The 18,715-nt window shown below is 40.7% G+C and overlaps 1 protein-coding gene across 1 annotated transcript in view; it reads right to left on the bottom strand.

Moving 5' to 3' along the window:
• The window catches only part of LOC108247661 (estrogen-related receptor gamma-like), a 19,480-nt gene extending 1,658 nt beyond the window's left edge, over positions 1–17,822 (bottom strand). Inside the window, exons 1-6 of the mRNA XM_017435969.3 lie at positions 17,453–17,822; positions 12,597–12,848; positions 12,346–12,503; positions 11,115–11,231; positions 4,729–4,839; positions 4,136–4,318 (exon numbers count right to left, since the gene is read on the bottom strand). Coding sequence (XP_017291458.1) covers positions 4,136–4,318; positions 4,729–4,839; positions 11,115–11,231; positions 12,346–12,503; positions 12,597–12,848; positions 17,453–17,508 — 877 coding nt within the window. The 5' untranslated portion in view covers positions 17,509–17,822. The remainder of the gene's footprint in view (positions 1–4,135; positions 4,319–4,728; positions 4,840–11,114; positions 11,232–12,345; positions 12,504–12,596; positions 12,849–17,452) is intronic.
• Positions 17,823–18,715: the final 893 nt, after the last annotated feature.

The following is an 18,715-nucleotide window of genomic DNA, read 5'->3' as shown; positions in this document are numbered from 1 at the left end:
CTCTGATTGATTGGAAGCGCTGTCGGTGCACGGTTTCATTGGTCGATAGGGATCAGTGTTCTGGCGCGGGGCCATCGATCAGGACCAGAAACCTGCGTGAGTCGGAGCTGGATGAGATCTGCGGCAATTTATTGATAGGTTTTACGGACAAATATGAGTTAAATCTTCAATAAAGATGTTTTTAAACGGATGAGGGGAAAGATCGATGGGGGCAACAGGGTGGGGAATTTGTTTTTAAGATGTTTCCATCAGATTCTGAAGCGGAATTTGAAGTAATACATTACAAAAATGTGACAGACGTAAGTAAATGAAAGGGAAAAACTCTTTTAACAAAAATCATACAAATAATACTTTCTCATAGCCTTCCAATGGCAGATATTAACCAATTGTGTAACCCACCACTTCCTAATATCACTGGACAACCTTCTTTATTTGCTCCAAAGCATATCACATAAACACCATTTCTACGGCGCTTTATCAACACATGTCAACATGATAGCAGACAACAGTCGCCTTAAACACACGGATTCAGCAGCCAGCGAGCATCACAGACTCAAAAAGGCCAAAAAAACAACCCCACAGAGGCCGGTTGGTCTTTAGCCAGCTCATGTGCCTGTTTGGCCCTCAGACTTCAGAGCACGTCACTGTCCGTCTGCCTGATGAGAGCGGACACAGAGGAGTGGGCGCAGCCAGGACAGTGGCCCCCGTCACGCTCACCTCCCCTGGGCTCAGAACTCAGATGGCCTGGGACGCTTCGCCCAGGACCCGGGGTCCCCCAGCAGGGAGGGCTGCTGCGTGTCCTGCCACTCATCCAGAGCTGATGTGACACGGCCATTACGCTGCCAGGAAGGAACGGACAGACTATTCTTTTTTTTTTTTTCTCTTTCTCTCTGTGCATGCATCTCTTCTAGCTACATTTGATTTATTTTCTGTCACAGTTTGGATTCTTTTGTCTCTTAATTTTTCTTCTTCATACATAGTTAATGCAACTGTTTCATATTTTCTTTATTTCTTCTGTCTTGTGATGCCCGGTATCTTTTTTTCCTTCTTTTTCTCTTCATATAGTCTGTTTTCCTTCCCTTCCATCTAAATTATATAACCCTGTGTCTATGTATATGTATATATATGTGTGTGTATTCGGGACATTTCTTTTGTAATTTTGAACTTCCTATAAAATAAAATATTAACAAAGTCAGAAGAAATCTGGTATTTGTAATCTTTTGACCAGTCAGATTTTTATTATAATTATCACTAAATGTTACTGCCTCAGTCTTTCATCATGGAGACGTGTTTGAGTCACGTATCAAACTGTTGTTTTTTTTTAAACATGTTTTCTGAATCTCTTTTGACTCTGTTGTTTTCTTTTTCTAACCAAATGTATTTTAAAAAAATTTGTTTTTATTTTTTATAAATGTTATCAATTTATCTTCTTTTGCAATATGTTTTGTTAATTCTTTGTTTGCTTTCCAGCACTCATTTTCATTTACTTGTAATAAAAGGCTCCCGTCAGCTACAGCTAGCTTAGCGTTCCTGTTTCCGTCGACTGCCTAATTGTAATTTTTACACATGATTGGATTAAACAGGAAAGCTGTAGAGTTGCTGATGGATTTGGTCAAAACGAGGCTAAGCTAACTGGTTTCCTCTGTTTCCAGTTTACTGCTGAGAACGGCTAACTGATCTGGTCCAACTGGTTTGAGTCGACTCATCCAGGTCTCAGAAATGAAGCCAATAAACGGTTTCCAAGAACGTTTACTGACTGGACGTTCCAGCAGCGGGTTTCTGTGTTTTTGTAAAAACGTCTGAGTGATTCAGTTAGAAACGGGAACAAATGATTTATTCCTTAAAAGCATCCGAGTCTGTGAGGATTACCTGAGGTTTAAGTGTATTTTACTTTTAAATGAACCTGCATGCCATTTTTCAAATTCTCCTCTTTTTTTTCTTACCCCCCTCAGGATGTAAATTTTGTTTCCAGTCAAAGATGCGTTTTGTTTGCCAAAACATGCCTGACGCATTTTGTTTCGTTTATTTTTGGAGACATTTCAGAACCTTGAGTAAAACATGTTTGACGTCTGAATGAAACGCTGCCGTCTCCCTCCCGTCTCTTCCCCCTCCGGTCGGTATCAGCAGCGAAACCCTCCGCTGGCAAAGGGCGACAAACACACACCCATCGGTTGGACTCCATCTGTCTCACGCGGTGACATTAAAAAGCCCACCCCCCCAAAAAAAAGACGAGGGAGAGGAGTCAGACAGCAGGAGCCTGGGGTGTGTGTGTGTGTGTGTGTGTGTGTGTGTGTGGAGGGTGACAAGAGGAGGAAGATTTCCTAAACAGAGCGACGGAAATGCTGATGAGGGACAAACCCACACTTAAATGACCGCCTCATATCAATTGTGCAGAAAGGCATTTTGGGACAAATATAGTAGAGAGATACGAGCGCAGGCACACCTGTTTTGTTTGTTTTGTAAGCATTTCGGAGACAAGACATCAACAAAAATTACCCAGGTGTTTCCCTGGTGATGTTTTGGGTGTGGATAATGCTGCTGATAAAGCAGAGGGGAAAAAGAGACGATAAGAAGCAGACTGAAAAGAATCGCTTATTCAAGAAGCTTTTATTGTGCAAACTGAAGTGTTTAAACCGCAGTGAGGTGTTCAAAACAACCGCCGAGTTCTTTTAGTTGACGTGGCCCAAATGGGAATGATTTTAAGAGTAATTTGAATCAATCATGTTAAGATTTTCTCAGCTTCAGAATATTTCATGGTCTGTAACGACTGGCCCACCAGCCTGAAGAGGTTCTTGGTTCAGCCTTTTGGCAAACACTTACTTTAGGATTTTATTTTCACATATAAACTTATTCATTTGTCAGATTCAGCTGTCTTGTAGATTTAGGTTTGGGATTTTGACTGATTGTCTATTAAAACAAACTAACTTGGCATCAGCTTTGATGCTAAGAATAAAGAGAAGGATTTTCTGGTTTTTCTTGTATTAATTAGTGAAACTAGTAATAACTAGAAAAAAAAGAAACTTATAACGTTTGATAAGACGCCAGCTTCTGTCGTTAAAACTTGAGATTTATTCTGGTGTTTTTCAGTACCGATAGTCGGCCTAATGTAAAGTCATTATCAACTAGTTATAATTTTTGGTTTAAGCTAACAAGCATCCATTAAGGTGGTTATCTTTTACTTGAGTCAAAACAAAAATGCAAAAGTTTGAGGTAACACGCTGTTGGGAAAAGTGTTATTAATTGTCCCATGAGTAAATAAATAAGAATGTTTTGAGAATTTTAGATGTCAGCCTTTAAAACAATCTCCTGATTAAATATATATATACTTTTTTTTTTTTCATTTTTGACTTGAGTAAAAATCCTAAAAAGCCATGTATTCACACTGCAAACCTCTGCTGTTAATCTGTCAGGATGTATTTCCTCTCTTTTGTCTAAAGGAGAGAAAAATGGCCTGGATTCCACAAAAGGAGGGCAGGCACGTCGTAAAGATAATCATCCTCTGCTCCAGTCTGAGCGTCAGACATAGCTGCATCTAGAAATGAGGATTCAGTGAAATGGAGACTGAAATGTCCCTTATTGGTTCACAAACTACGTCCAGTTCTTCTACGACACAAGATGTTGGTGCAGTTTTAAGGAGTGACTCTGTTCTTCGTCTTTAAGGCCTGAAACATAAAAGGAGCAAACGTCGGCTCCAAATGAGCTACAGGTGGAACAGAACAGATCCTCGGCTCATCTGAGCGCTCCTTCTGCTCTTCTTGTGACAGAAGATGAGCTCAGTGTGTTCCAGCAGTCAGGAGGATTTCAGTAGATCAGACTGAACAGGGAGGCGGCTGAGGCCCAGGAAGCAAATTAAAACTTCCATGTGGCCACTCGTCATCTGATTGGTGTGGGAACACACTGGTCAGAGAAGGCATGGCACGCAATTTACAGCACACACACACACAAAGAAAGACTGACAGATAACACACAGCCAAGCCAGCATTTCCTCCCTCCTCTGGGCCATCTTGGCAACCACAAGTCAGAGCAATCCGTTCTGTGATCTGATTAGGGACTTAGTGGACCTAATGTGTGTGTGGCAGCTTGTGTGAGAGAACATATGAGTGAGTGAGACAGGGGGATTTAGCCTGAATCATACCAGGGATGTGTTTGGCCCAGCCGATGTTGACCACCAGCTCTCTGTCAGCGAGGTCGCACAGCGTGGTCAGGGCCTTGATGTCGCTCTCGGGCACCGTGGGGTCCGGCATGGCGAAGATGCCCTCCGGCTCGGCCACCAGCAGGAGAGTTACTACCTTGTTCTCCACTGCACCACCTACAGAAACTACAAAAAGTCTGTGATTATTACATATTTTTATATATTACTCAAATAACTCTGCCGAGATTAAAAATATATTCAGGGAAGGTTACTGGAGAGAAAAAGTTTGATCAAGAATTTTAAACTTTTTTAATCAATAGAGGCCCATCATGCAAGAATCTGGGTTTGATCATCTGCCCTAATCATCCAAAGATGACAGGAGTAGGATGGACTAAAACTGGCCACATTAACGCCGAGACCGGTCAGATTTCTGTTTAGCTACACAAAGGAGACCTAAACGTTATTGTCAAGTGGTTTTAAAGTTCTAGCAGATTTTGTGTCCCTGAAACGGAGTGGTTTTTTTTTTAATAATCTGTAATAATGTTTATATGTTTGTGGCTATTGTGGGATGCCTTTACAGCTCTTTGTGTACTTACATGTTTTTTTCTGAGGCAGGTTGCTTTGTGGGTGCAGATAGGGGCTGTTCTCTGCATCTATTCTCCTCTTGTACTTCTGCCTGCCGCCTCGAACCCGGTCCAGGCGCACGCCTACATAAACACAATCACAGGATATTACTGATGAATGTGTGTCACTCCATAAATATGCCCTTATATCACCATGCTGTATGTCAATAAACAACTGTGTATGGGGGAAAAATCCAGCAGTTTGAACTGACATTTTGACTCAGTAATAAAAATAAAAAAAACACATTTAATTTGATTGATATTTTTTTTAAAAACTTGCTGTTTTGGTGAAATTATCGAGAAAATCAAAGTTCTTATCATTAAAAAGTAAAACTATGTTCAAATCCTGTGGATTTTAAGTATTTTAAACGTTACATAGGTAGGTGACGGGAGCCATTTTAATGCTACCTGAACAATTTCAACACCGTTTAGATTTTCTTCAAAAATAAATAAATAAATAAACCTGATCTGAACCCATTAGGATTTGACACCGATTAGACTTTTCAAACAAGTCAGTTGCCAGGAAGCGGCTCCACTGTGTTAAACCCTGTAAACCAACGGGTCCGTTGTCCAGTCAACAGCCCACATGTACCGCCGATCCCAAGGAGACGGGACGGGACGGGACGGGACGGGACGGGACGGGCGCACACATCCTGTAACATGACCCCTCGCAACGTTAGAGCTGCTAGAGGCGACCGCTCTTCCTAACAAGCGCAGGGACAACCTTGTCGCCATGACGATGGAGACTGCACAGTCTCCAAGTGTGTTTGTGTAAACTGGACGCTTAGATGAAAATGTTAATGGAGGAGAAACACACATACTAAATATTAGCTACCAACTTAAAAAGAAGGGCTTCATCCAGGAGCGTGAACATGACTCAGGACGCCTTCAGTAGTGGTGTTGGGTTACTTGGTCTGCTCAGTGTAAATAGCCATAGAGTCCCTGAATAGATCTATAATGGCATCCGTAAAAGACACACTGAGGGTATTATTTCCCCTCTTGACACCTCACAGCCTGCGGTTCCTATTCCGACTTGTGCAGATATTTATGGATAGCATGCATCAATATAAAGAACAATAAACCACACAATGTTCTCTCAGTCATGGCTTACTTGGTCGGCTCAGTGTAAATAGTCATAAAGTCCCATTTTGAAGGGTTTTATTAGTTCCATCCCATTGGTTTGTAAAGCTATTTTGTCTTATTTTATGTTTTCTATTATTAGAACATAATATTTAATATATTCTCATGGAATATGTGCTTTATGCATTATTGTTCCGTGAACAGAGAGATTCAGTGCGGAACAAAGTGATGATCTGTAAACGTAGCCTTTGACCTTCAGGACAACAGATCTCATTTAAAAGTGCACATAGTGGCCAACAGAAACAAACATTCCCGCTAATCTCAAACATCCTGTTACGATACTGCGTGGCTGCGTTATTCCTAGAAGAGTAATGGAGCCCAAACCAACTTCAAATCTTCTGCAAATGATTTTGATATTTTACAAGAGATATTCGTATATTTGGAGTTAAACTAAAACATATAGGGTGTGAAGTTGATCTTTTCTTGAGCCGCCATTGTTTTTAGTTTTTATTTTTCATCACCTTTTAGATTAGCCCTTAATTTGATTTGTTCACCCAGACTTCCCAGCCACCGTCACTGTATGTCGCCCAGTCCGTCTTTATTATCTCTGCTGTGAGCTGCTGCCTCCAAGCAGTAACATCTTTTTTTTTTTTTTCAATAGCTGCTTGTAAATAACTGTTTTGGCCTTGGAAGCTTTGGCAAAAAGAGTTGTTGCACAAGTTTGCCTCATTTAATTTTCCAGCTAATGTGGAAGTGACAGGAAGTCATGAAAGGGACACGAACAGCCGAGCCATTTTGAACCCATTTACAGCAGCTGAAAATCTCTTCAAATTTTTAAATGAAGTGTGAAACTTTTGCATATAAGCGACCCCCTGTTTGAACTCTTGCCAAATGTTGATTAAGCCCTGAGAGGCTACGAAAACGTTTCAGTCAAATGCAGTAATTTGTCGTGTACTGGATTTCGAAATCACACGCTTCAGCGTGAGGAAAATTAAACATTTTTGAGGCACCAGGTAAAAAAGGGAAAATCGGTCTTTAGAGCCACAGAAAAGAAACTCTAGTAATGAGGATGAATGTTACAGAGCTCAACTCTTTGTGTGGTTACCCAACACTCGTATGAACACACTGATTTTGACAGAAAGGTGCCGCACTTCCAGCTGCAAATGAGCACAAGTTACCTCCTTGTTTTTAACGGAAACAGACATTTATTGACTGTGACGTCTCTCATGGAGGCTCGGTAATTAACAGCAACAACACAAGTGCAAACAGAGCCACGATTGATCAATTATGTCTGTGGCCGTTTGAGGAATTAAGACTCATTTCTACCAGCTGAGCTGACTAATATCTTCCAGTTAGAAATATTAGACAAATTAGCTCAAAAACGTGTTTCTTGTCGAGATCTACAGGCTTAAGGAAGTGGTAGTTACTGGACTGAACTTCCCCTCTGTGAGTAAGCTGTTTCCTTATAGCAAGTATTCCCAAAGTAAGGGTCAGGACCCCAATATGGGTCATGAAACACCTACTGTAGGGTCTTGAGGTCTACAAGAATCAAATTAATGTAAGAATTATCAACAGCATATTTAGCTGTTACTATCATAAAGAAAAAAACATAATAATATAAATAATATAATAAGTAATGAGGCTCTTTGAATGACTTATTAGTAATATTTGTATACTTCAACCAGCAATAGATGGGGTCACGAGTCTCTTCTACTTTTATTTTGTGGATTGCAAGCTAGAAAATTTGGGAAGCACAGCTTTAGAGCAGTGGGAGTAAAAACACTATTGACAATTGGAAATTATATATTTGGTTGGTTTTAGTAAATGGGTGGGTGTTAAACACACTACCTTTGATGTTACCAAGTACAAATGACATTAATTCTGCATCCAACCAACCATCGAGTCTGTGTTTTTTACTTATATAAGAAAGAAAGCGTAGTTCTGAACTGTAAGACAAATATATAATAGTATATGGACAAATGAGAATGGAGTTTTTAGGATTAAGGAAAGGAAACAAATATCTGGTCATAACTCACAGCGATCTCAGGTGAGGCTTGGACACAATCTGTTTTTCTTATTGGTTTAATTTAACATTGTGCTGACAAAACCGTTTGGTGAGGTGATTTGAGGACTCTGTGTTTTATTCATGTACATTTATCTGGGTTCTGCTGTGACAGAAGACGGCATCAAAACTGCGTGTAATGTTTCACAGTGAAACGCGATGACAACCAGATGGCCGAGAATAACTTTGCGGGCAACAAAAACAGAAACGCACACCTCCTCGCTGCTCTTCCTGGACAGAGCTTGATCGTTGTTGTTTTTTTTGCCTCTTGCTCTTTTATCAGTCAGACATCCTTCGAGCTGGTCGGGTTTTTACTTAAAGAAAAACTCCGCAGCATCTCTGCTCATCTAGTTCGGCCTGTTCTGACGCAAGCGCTGCCCCACCTCCATCACTGCTGCCATCATGTCTTCACCATAAACAATCCCACGCTTCTCAGATACTGTGACAGACGTACATACGAGCGGCTCCACAAACACCACAGTGGCGTTACATTCCCAGCATACAGCCTCTTGGAAACTACTGAAAAGATCTGGGAGCATCAAGTGCATACAGTCCGTTTGTGATGCTTAATTTGAGAAATGGCAACTTCAAGGCAAGACTAAAAATAGGAGGATGCTAGAAAATAGTATTGTGTACCGCTGGTCATATTTCTGAGGACTTTCAACCATAGATATATATATATATATATATATATATATATTAGAAAGAAATTTTATTGACACCATAGATTGCAATGTTAAAATATTAGATTTTGTAAACATATATATATGTATATATTTACCGGCCTTGGAAGTGACAGCTTCTATGACCGCTAAATGAGGCTTAATCAAATCCTGCCCGGGGTCTATATGTCTTTTAGCTGTGTATTTAATATGGCTCGAGTCTCCCCATTAAACCCCACAGCTCCCTCTGTTTCAGTTTACTGCGGCCTCTCCGGGGGAAGAGGGGCATTACGAGGCACGGTGAGGCGCGTTACGAGGGCGCTTACGACGGGAGTTACGAGGGGCAGTTCGCGTTTCACGGAGGTCCAGGAATCCCACAAGGCATCTGGAGGAATTTACGAGGCAGGAGAGAAAGCGAATGGTGGGTGGGGGGGGTTGGAGGAGGACGGAGGATGAGAGGCAAACTGGGATGCTGTTGATGCCTCCACCCTATTAAAAAGGAGCTAATTTTAAAAAAAAAAAAGAGAGAGAAGGCAAACTAAGAAAAACAGAGGTGTGAGCTTGAATGCAACTGACATTTTTTTTTAAACACGCTCTCATACAAAACCACGTGTAAACATCACATAATTCATAACTTTCTATAAACATCCAGCTGCAGGCGGAAAAACGTTGCTGAGCATTTAGGGACGAGTAAAAGGACATTCATGTTTAATACAACAGGGGGGGGGTATTTTCATGGCAGCCAGGTTTTTCACAAGTTCTGCTAAAGCTGTAAAACAGAAGGTTTTGCTGACTTCTGGGAACCTGACAAAGTTTGACAAGTTGCAAACAGGTCATGTGGAGGTCAGACCTGAAGTCTTTTGGTTGGTCCATATAAAAGGTTTATAACCAGTAGTTTGAATCAGAAGTTTACCTGAATGCTCCAGTTAGCTTGCACTTAAAAAGAAAAAAAATCAATTCACCCCAGGCTTCAAAACTGAAAGGTTTTGTGGCAAAATTAAAGAATCAATCAACCGCTGAGGTCTTGTTCCTGAAGTTAACAGAGAACAACTACAATATTGCTTTTTGAATAAAAATTTCACGTTTTTAATCATCTAGGTTTGACCATCTACTATTTCCTGCAAGGTTCTCAACATATGTGCAGCTACTTGTCCCACCTTGACAGAGACAAGGAGTTCATGATGAGTTGTAGAATAAATTGCTCAGTTATTTTGTTTATCTGTGAATGTAAGGTCGGAATACCTTGATGTTTGCTTTCAAAGTCAAGCGTTAAATTTCATTTTATAAGATAGTCCAACAGGAGGAGGTAAAGTTCTTGTGACGCTGTTTTTAATGGGACTTGTCCAAGTTTGAACTTTTTCTCTTTTTTAAAAGGCAAACGACTATGAGCCAGCTCAGTACAGACAAATATTTGTCTTTAAATAACTTATTGTCCCTCTTCAAACAAAATGATGCCAGTTTTTAATAATGCACATTAATTTATCCTCTACAAGCAAACGAAAAACATTAATATTTTTGTAGCTAAGATAGCATAAAAAGAATGAAGGTACTATGTTTTGATAAACTCTTTAATCTGGCTCTTTAGTCTTAATTAACTCCTTCGTAAATTAAATGATTTACATTACTGAGGATAAAAAGTGCTTTACGTTAACACCCCCTGATGTTTAATCTGCTCCCCCTCTCTTTATTATCTCTCCTTGGCCGTACGCAGCAGGAAACAAGTGGCTGGTACAGTAGGAGGCTGTTAATGTTTTCCTTTCTGAGTCACTTCTAAATCTGGACAACAATATGTCACCATGCAGCAGGCACACAGCCAGACTTAAAGATAGCGCCTGACCACAGCCGCCGCATATCTGTGGCACGAGTGCAATGTCGTTTTGAATATCTGACGATATGTGACGAAGATTTTAGAGCGGAGAAGAAAATTATTTGGTGCGCTCGGTTGTCATTCAGTCTCAATTTGCTGGGGAAATTCTGTGAATGTGTTGTGAGTACGCTCTATGCTGTGAATCAGATATTGGTCAGACTTTATTGCTAAACCAGCGAAGGCAACTTTTCCTGCAAACAAAAAAAAACCAACTAAATTTCTTCAGTTTTACTTTGGCTGGCAGCTTGTTGCTTATCATCTCGCTGGCTGCTGCAGCGTTGCTAACACACCTCCACAAACTGGCAGATGTCCAGAAACTATTTTGGAGGATCACTCGTGAGGCGAAGACCGACACAGCTGAACAGTTAGCAGATCTGTTACGCATTGTTCGGCACTGTTTACTACACACGGGCGCACAAAATAAAAATAAAGGATTGGAGTTTCACGGGAGTTAACGTAGGCCACAAAACGAGCAGTCACGAGTTTATCAGGTGGGAGATTAGGATAATAACTGGTTATTAGGTTATTGTTTCCATGACAACCTGCAGACAGGCTTGGCTTGAGCTTTAATCTGCGGGTCTGAAAGAATAAAGCTTCTGGCAGGTTTAAGGCCTGATCAGATGGGGGGAAAAAGCAACTCAAACTAGGTTTTAATCGAAGAAAACATATTTCCAAATGTTTATCTGACCTTCTCTCAACATGCCCACTGCCAGACATTTCACGAACCGGCAGGCCTGGCATGATTTTCTTCTCCGCTTGGTGATTTCACATTCATTGGATGCGGGACAGCTGTATTCAATGTTACCTGAAGAAGAAGGAAGATGTTTAGAGGGGAAAAAAATTTCTTAACTGTTAAGGAGACAAATGAACAGTCTGAGATGAAAATATGACACCTTCCTGCACAACTTTCTAACATAAGATCAATTTTTTGTTTTATAACAGAGGGATAATAAAGTTGTTTTTAAAGCTCTGGACCTTTTGAGAACATTGGACTAAACAATTTTCATTTTAGGCTGTCAATTGTTAGCCTTAAAAAACACTTAATCCAATATTTAAATGAATGAAATCACATTCAATCAATTGTCTGCCTTTCCAAATTCTAATCCTAAACTTAATTTTTGGTTGCAAATTTTCAGACTAAACCTGGGATTGACATTTATGAGGAACACTTAAAACCATTGAGTAATTTCTTACAAGAAGAATTTGATAATTGCTTTTTAGCTTTATGTAAAGTAAAACAGTAAAAATTGATCCAACTAGCCAAAAGTTGGAAGTTGATGGCATTGAGCCAGGTAGCGGTGCGCTCAGCTGCCACCCTCGATCAGAAACAGGAAGTATCTGATGAGCCAGACATCCGATCTTCTTGTCCCATCTGAAAGCTGCTCAAGTCCGCCCTTTGAACCCATTTACAGCAGCCAACTTCTCGAGCCCTTAACAAGACGGAGCCCACCAGGTTCCTGACCTGGGCCGAGAGCCGACACAGAGCAGGACAATCCCTTTAAAACACGCACGCCGTGTTCCGCCGGCTCACAGCTTCGAGGGCAAAAGTCAGAGCATTAACATTTAGCAGTCAGCAGCCCAGCTATCTGCTGCTTCAAAACCTAAACTCCAACATGTTGACTGTATATACAGTGCACTGTAAGTTTAACCACACGTCAGCTGTTTGCAAACAGATCTTTATTTAAAGCCTTTCTGCAGTTTGTAGTGCTGGAGGCGGAAGCTATGAATTAACTGATCTGGGCTTGTTTATATCAAAACAAAAGCTTGCGGTAAAACTCCATCTGCACCAAGCTGCTTGTAAAACTGGTATATATGATGCAAGAAGGCAGTACCATGCATGCACACTAAACTATAAAACAGAGCATCTTCCTGAGATGGAACATGTGGGGCTTTTTGTTGATGTTGCTGGTCTTTCTTACCCTGGATGGTCCGCTTGAAGAAGGCTTTGCAAGCCTCACAAGAGGCCACACCGTAGTGGTAGCCCGAGGCTACGTCACCACACACCAAACACAGCCGCTTTGCCACCGAGCCCAGCATGAATTCACACTTCACTTGGCCTTCTTCCTCCCCAAACCTCCTGGACAGAAGGAGAGACATGGTGAGGAATGTGTTCAGCCAGGGTTTATTTACGTCAAATACGATAAGATGGGAAAATGCAATTTGTTCAGACCTGTTTGTTCCTCCATTATTAGCCAAGCCTGCCGTGTGACCATAAAGGCCTGGTGAGTCCAGCCCAGTGTTAGGATTGAGGACTTTGGTGAGGGGACCGTAGCTAGAGTTCGTGTCTGATGAAGAGCTCCCCGGACTCGGCTGGGCCGGGCTGGCGTCGCCCTGAGAGCTGGGGCTGGGGCTGGAGGGCTCCCGCTTTATAGAAGAGGGACAGGCGGGGTCCAGGCCCCTCACTGACATCCTGCCGGGATGCCTGAAGGATACAAGAAGGATGTTTAATTTATTTATTTTAACAGTCGTTTTGATTTGGTTATTAATACCATGGTGTATTACTGACTCGAAGGTCTGTCTTAAACTATTTTATTCTGGTAATGCAGGCAGTCATCATATGTTATAGGCAGCTTAGAGAAGTATCTCCTCAGTTCAGGTTTCAAATCAATATCGTCCAGGTCCAAGCAGAAGAACGTGAAGACTAATGTTTCAGCTAAATATTTATCCCCTTTCCCTCAACAATCCTGGGCCCGTCAGCTGCCTGCGTCTCTCTGTCTCCATGTCCTTCCACTCGTCCATCAAACCAGCCGTCCCAGTGCTGTCTGAACCAGCCGTTTGAGATCTACCACATATGCAAAGCTGCTGTCTATTACACTACTTGGTTTTCAAAGGAGGTGATTGCTTAAGCAAACTTAGGGAAATAGTCAAACCAGCAATAATGGTCGCAGGTTTTTCTTGTTTTTGTTGTCGCTTTGTTGTTTTTGTGCCTGAATGTGTTTTCCTCTGCTTTTTCTCTTTGCATCTCAGTTACTTTTTGCTCCTTGACTGTCAAACACGGCACAATTTCTCGCAAGTTGTCGTCGCAGCAGTCAACTTTTTTTCTCCTTTTACTAGACTGCCGCTGAATTTGTTTTGTTTTCAATAAAAAGTAGTCAACAAAAATAGGGTATACCTACCACCACATCATCATTCTTTTATAATTTTACTTCTGAACTAGGGAATCCAGCCAGCGTGGGTCATGAAACCCACACTGATTGGTTCTGAGGTTTGTGCACGCTCGGATCACGGGCACTTCTTGGAAGCTGATTGGCTCTTGAGTCTGAATATGCACTACCACTTCTCCAGACTTTTTGGACTCGCTTATAGGTACTAATAAGCTGCCACAGAAAGACAGTTCTCTCACTTAAGTTCTTGAGTGTACCATTATTTCAACACATTTCTTAGAAGCAATATTTTGGGAGCAAAAGGAAACATCTGCTGTGGTTTTGAAAGTAAGATGTTTCCCCATTTTTATCTTATAGAGGTTTCAGCTACAAAATAAGCAACTTTAAGCAGAATAGCTGCTCTTCTTTAACAGTACACACTGCATGAACTCATGCACTTTTAAGGCAGTGTTACGATAAAGTTCTACAAATTTAAAGAAAAAAAAACAAACGTGGCTTTAAAAACATCATACCTTGCTCTTGTCATGCCATTATTACAATATTAAAAAGGTGTACATAATATCAGATGAAACGTGACTGTTAAATGTTGTGTCATGGCTCTAATAATAGATAACGAAGTGACCACAGTAGACTCTCTGTCACCACTCTGAGGAGGAAAGAAAACACCTGAAACCAGCCGAAGTGTACAGCGGGCCTGTCGCCATGTGTTCTGCGCTTACACAGCCTTTACAACACACACAGCAGAGATCATAGCGTCGGACCTTTTGTGCATGGATGTAAAAATAAGAAGCTTAGACCACCTCCCGCTTCTTCACATACAGATCCCTGCGCACAAGCATTTCAAAGCACGTGTCTTCATAAACACCCTGACACATACTTGGACACAAGCGTGTGTCGCCAGGCAAACTTTAAAAAGACACTTTGTAGTTTTCCTTCTGTCACACATACACAATAAATATATATATATATATATATCTTCATGCAGCTGTACATTTCTCACACTCTTCTCTTAGCGCAGAGAGCTGGGTGTCCAGGTTGCTCTGCTTCCTGCCATGTAAATCAGTCTTCCCATCATAAGTCATTTGGTAAACAAAAAGACTGGCTGCTTTTAACCACCCACTGAGCAAACCACGGCCATGCGCTACTGACCCCTCTAGAAAAGCCACGAAAAACAGAAATAAAAGGTGCACGGTAAGAAGCGGACGAGCGCGGCAACCAAAAGAATCGAGAAAACCCAAACGCCTGCAGCTGATTGATCCTCGCAGTCTGTTGTCACAAGTAGATTTTCTTCCTTAGACACTTTCTGACTGACTGCATCTAAAATTATTGTTAGTTTTTTATCAGTCTAACAGCATGACTTCACTTTTAATAAACTTCTGGTCACCAAACAACCAAACAACCTTTTTTTTCATTTTATCTTCATATACATAGAACTGAATCGAATTACGTAGAACCTGTAGGGAACGGAGATCCTTTCTGGGGCTGCAAGTTTCGTGTTTTCCACTCACAGTTCCAGTAATGATGTCCACGTCTGCAGATTTGTTATCAGTTTTCAGCTGGTTACAACTCCTGATAAAAAAACATTTCCCCATTTTTTTGTTGCTGAGTCAGTTGAATTCTGTCAGTAATCCTTGTAATAGTCTAAATGACTAAATAATCCAAATGAGAAGGATAAAAGAACCAAAACTGTAATACTTTGCCACCAATAAAACCAAAACAGTTAGCTTTAAAGATGCTAATATAAGTGTTGTTTTTGACTTCACGTGAATTTAGCAAATCCAGTGTTAAGGTAAAAAATGATTTATTTTAGCTACTTTAAAACACCTAGGTAAGGAAATCAAATTAATAAAAAGGTTTACCCATCTGTTGTTCAAATCAAGACTCAGACTTCTCCAATCCACTTAGATGACAATAACAACAGAACCATGAGCAGACTCCGGTCTCCTTTTAAAATGGCTCACCGGTAGCCTTGTTGGCTATCCATCACAGGTGTCCATATTGGTGTGTCAAGTCTCTGACAGGTACAGAGTGAGATATACTTTGCCCTCTCCTGCTGTAATGCATCTCAAGGAGGAGGAGGAGGAGGGGCTGTCTGTTGGCGTTTGGCTTCCATAACGAAATGGCATTAAGAGCATAATGGTCAGATGGGAAGTCATTTTCACTCTGGGAGATTAAAAATCTACGACAACTGAATAAAAGCCCATAAAAAAAATCAAAACATTAAAGTTGGTGCAGCTTTCCACGTCCCAAAATGAATAAATCAGTGTATGTATCAGCGCACGTTAGAAGTTATCGTACCTTTTGTGTCTCAGTATCCAAAACAACTCTAACGGCACCTTGGCAACAAAGAATAAAGCGCAGTGTGAAGCAACAAGAGGACAAAAAGAGGAGAGGAAGAAGAAGAAGTGAGGCAAACAGACTGGGAGAGAGCGAAAAATCAGGGGAGGGACAAAAAGAAGTGGGCTCATTAACCTGGGAGGGAGGGGAGGGATTGAAAGAGAAGATTGAGGAGGGCAACACTTTCTTTTGTTAATGAGTAGAAGCATAATGCAAACAATAACCCACTGAGTAGCAGGAAGAGTGACCGAGCTGCATAAAGAAAACGAGAACAATCGTCAAAATCCTTTTAAGATGTGAGAATAAAATGTAAAGTAAAAAAAATCATTACTTTCATAAACAGATGTCATGGTCTGGTGACCATCGTTTCAACACAGAAACTAACTGTTAAGGAGGTGACAGAGGTCAACGGGCTCTCTGTAGATTGTTTTTTGTTTTGTTTTGTTTCTTTGTGCTACTAATGAGCCAGAGATGAGCAGGGATCAGTGACACCGCCAGCCAATCTTAAGAGCTTGGATGAATCCACGAGACGAGGCACTGGAGGCTGGACGTCGAACCCCAGGGGGAGACGGATGGTGCGCGGCACACGGGAGGCGGGAGGGGGGGATCGTCTGCAGCTGTCATCGCCATCCTTCCTCTTCCTTGTCTCAACCTGTGTGTCCATGTGTCCTCCTTGTCTCCCTGTCTTCTAATTGTCTTTATCATTCGCTGCTGGGGAAGGTTAATTTCAACCCCGAATTGCCTCGGTGGAATGAGCTCCTCCTGATTATTCCACAGCTGATAAAAGCGCAACAGTGATGATAATGAACGTGATTTTTTTTCCACTTTATGATTACTGCAAAAAGCACCTCTAGAGGCAATTTGCCAGCTGCTCCGCACAGCTTTCCCAACTGTTTTGTCTGAGTCAAACAGCGTGGGAAGACTTTCACAAGTTTTGGATTATAACCTCTTATAACCATCAAGCGAACAATTAATAGAAATAAATCTGCACATTTTGTCTTAAACATTCCTAAAGTACAGAAAATATTGAAGTTTTTGGATTGCTGTTTATGTGAACTTATTTATTGCAACAATTAGTTAATTATTTTAAACACTGTTTAAGTGTTTTTTCTTTTGTTTCTTCACTAAAAAGAGAGTTTGGAAAGTTTTAAAAAAAAACATATTCTGTGAGTAAAACTATGACAATTCTTTGCTTTCATAAAGTGAAACAGTTCGTCTGCAATAAGAAGTAAAAAGTTGAAAGAAAGCTTTATTATAATGCTAAACATGGTTTATAAATCTTAGCGCAAAAACTTCAGGAATTAGTCAGGTTCAGTCTAGAGAAACCGTGTAAAAGCGCCGCGAAAGTGCCAAACAATAAAACATTTTTGGACTTATACATTAATAACACTGATTGAAAATAAATTACACTTAATAAATAAACTTTTTCTCTTAAGTATAATTGGAAAAAAAATGACTAATATAACTTTGGAGACCGTGAACGCAACATTAGCTTGAGTTTTTACCTGTTCTAAGAAGCTAGCTACAATTTTGGACCAAAATGTTGAGTTTATTTAGAGTTACTGTGTTATGAGAAAGTACTTACTCTGTGTCAAAGTGATAGCTGAAACACTCCGGGAGGTAGAGGTCGACTAAATCCATCTGCACCCTGCCACCATGCCCCCCACAAAACCGGAGTAATGTTTCCGTTTGTTTCCTTTCGCCTCCTTTTTTTTTTTAAACTGTCCCTGTTTTTTGTCCTCGTGCGCGACGGTTTTGGCAAACTACAACTCTGACTTTCTTTTTTTTTAATTAATATTATTGTTTGCCTGGAAACTTTATCTCCACCTACTGCCTTCTTCTCCTCAGCTGTATGAACCCGTTTCCAGCTCGGCTCATCGTTCCCCCGACTCCGTCACCCTTCTCTCCCCGGACGACACGCCCGGTTGTCTGTGAGGTCTGGACCGTTGTGACCCGCTCTCTGAGCAGCTGGGCCTCATCAACACGCCGCCCCGCCCCCCGCCCCTCACATCTCACAGCTGATTGGCTGTCCGCTCAGCCAATGAGAGCCCGAGCTGCTGAGGCAGGTGGATGTAACAGAGAGGATGTGATGGACCAACAGGTGGGCAGAACAATAGATCATCTCCAAATTTTTTAAATATTTAGCGAAATATCTTTAGTTTTTTAAAGTTTCTTATGTGGTTCCAAAGCTTTAAAGGCAACTAAGATCTTAATATGTAACAAATAAGCAACGAGAAGCATAAACATAAACAATAAAAATGTTGGACGTGAGCATCAGCTCAGTTCATGCTTAGGGTTCTGAAGCTACCATACCATACCACTTTATTTAGAAAGCATTTTAAATGTTGTAGAATAACACAAACAAGCACGTGACAAAGGGTAAAGTACATAAATCTACAGAAGTAAAATTAAGAAAGAGTCTAAAAAATCTAAACAAAGTGATAAATAAATAAAAGCACAAGAAGGTCGAAGTTAGCATCTCCCTCTGGGCTGAAGCTTACAGATTCCTGCATCTTTGAGGAGAAAACTGTGACTAATATTAAAACTGATGTTAAAAGCATCCTCAATAAGCTCAGGAAGAGAAAATCTGTATTTAGGACACGGCATTATCCCTTTACATACAGTATAATACATTTTTTACTGTTGCATTTCCATTTATTATGGCAGGTTTTTAGCATTTGTTTTATATTGGACATTTTAGTGACTTGTATAATGCAGGAAAGTAGAAAATAAGCTAGTTTTTTTTTATTATTTAGTGTAAATGTTTTAAAATGAGACATCTTGAATTGTTATGCCGAGCTTAAAAATATCCAAATAAACGTTTTTTACATGTACTTTTTAAACATTA

This window comes from Kryptolebias marmoratus, linkage group LG19 (genome assembly GCF_001649575.2).
Source record: "Kryptolebias marmoratus isolate JLee-2015 linkage group LG19, ASM164957v2, whole genome shotgun sequence".
Lineage (NCBI taxonomy): Eukaryota > Metazoa > Chordata > Actinopteri > Cyprinodontiformes > Rivulidae > Kryptolebias > Kryptolebias marmoratus.
The sequence above is the reverse complement of the archived record's forward strand: the minus strand, read 5'-3'. Positions and strand labels throughout refer to the sequence as shown.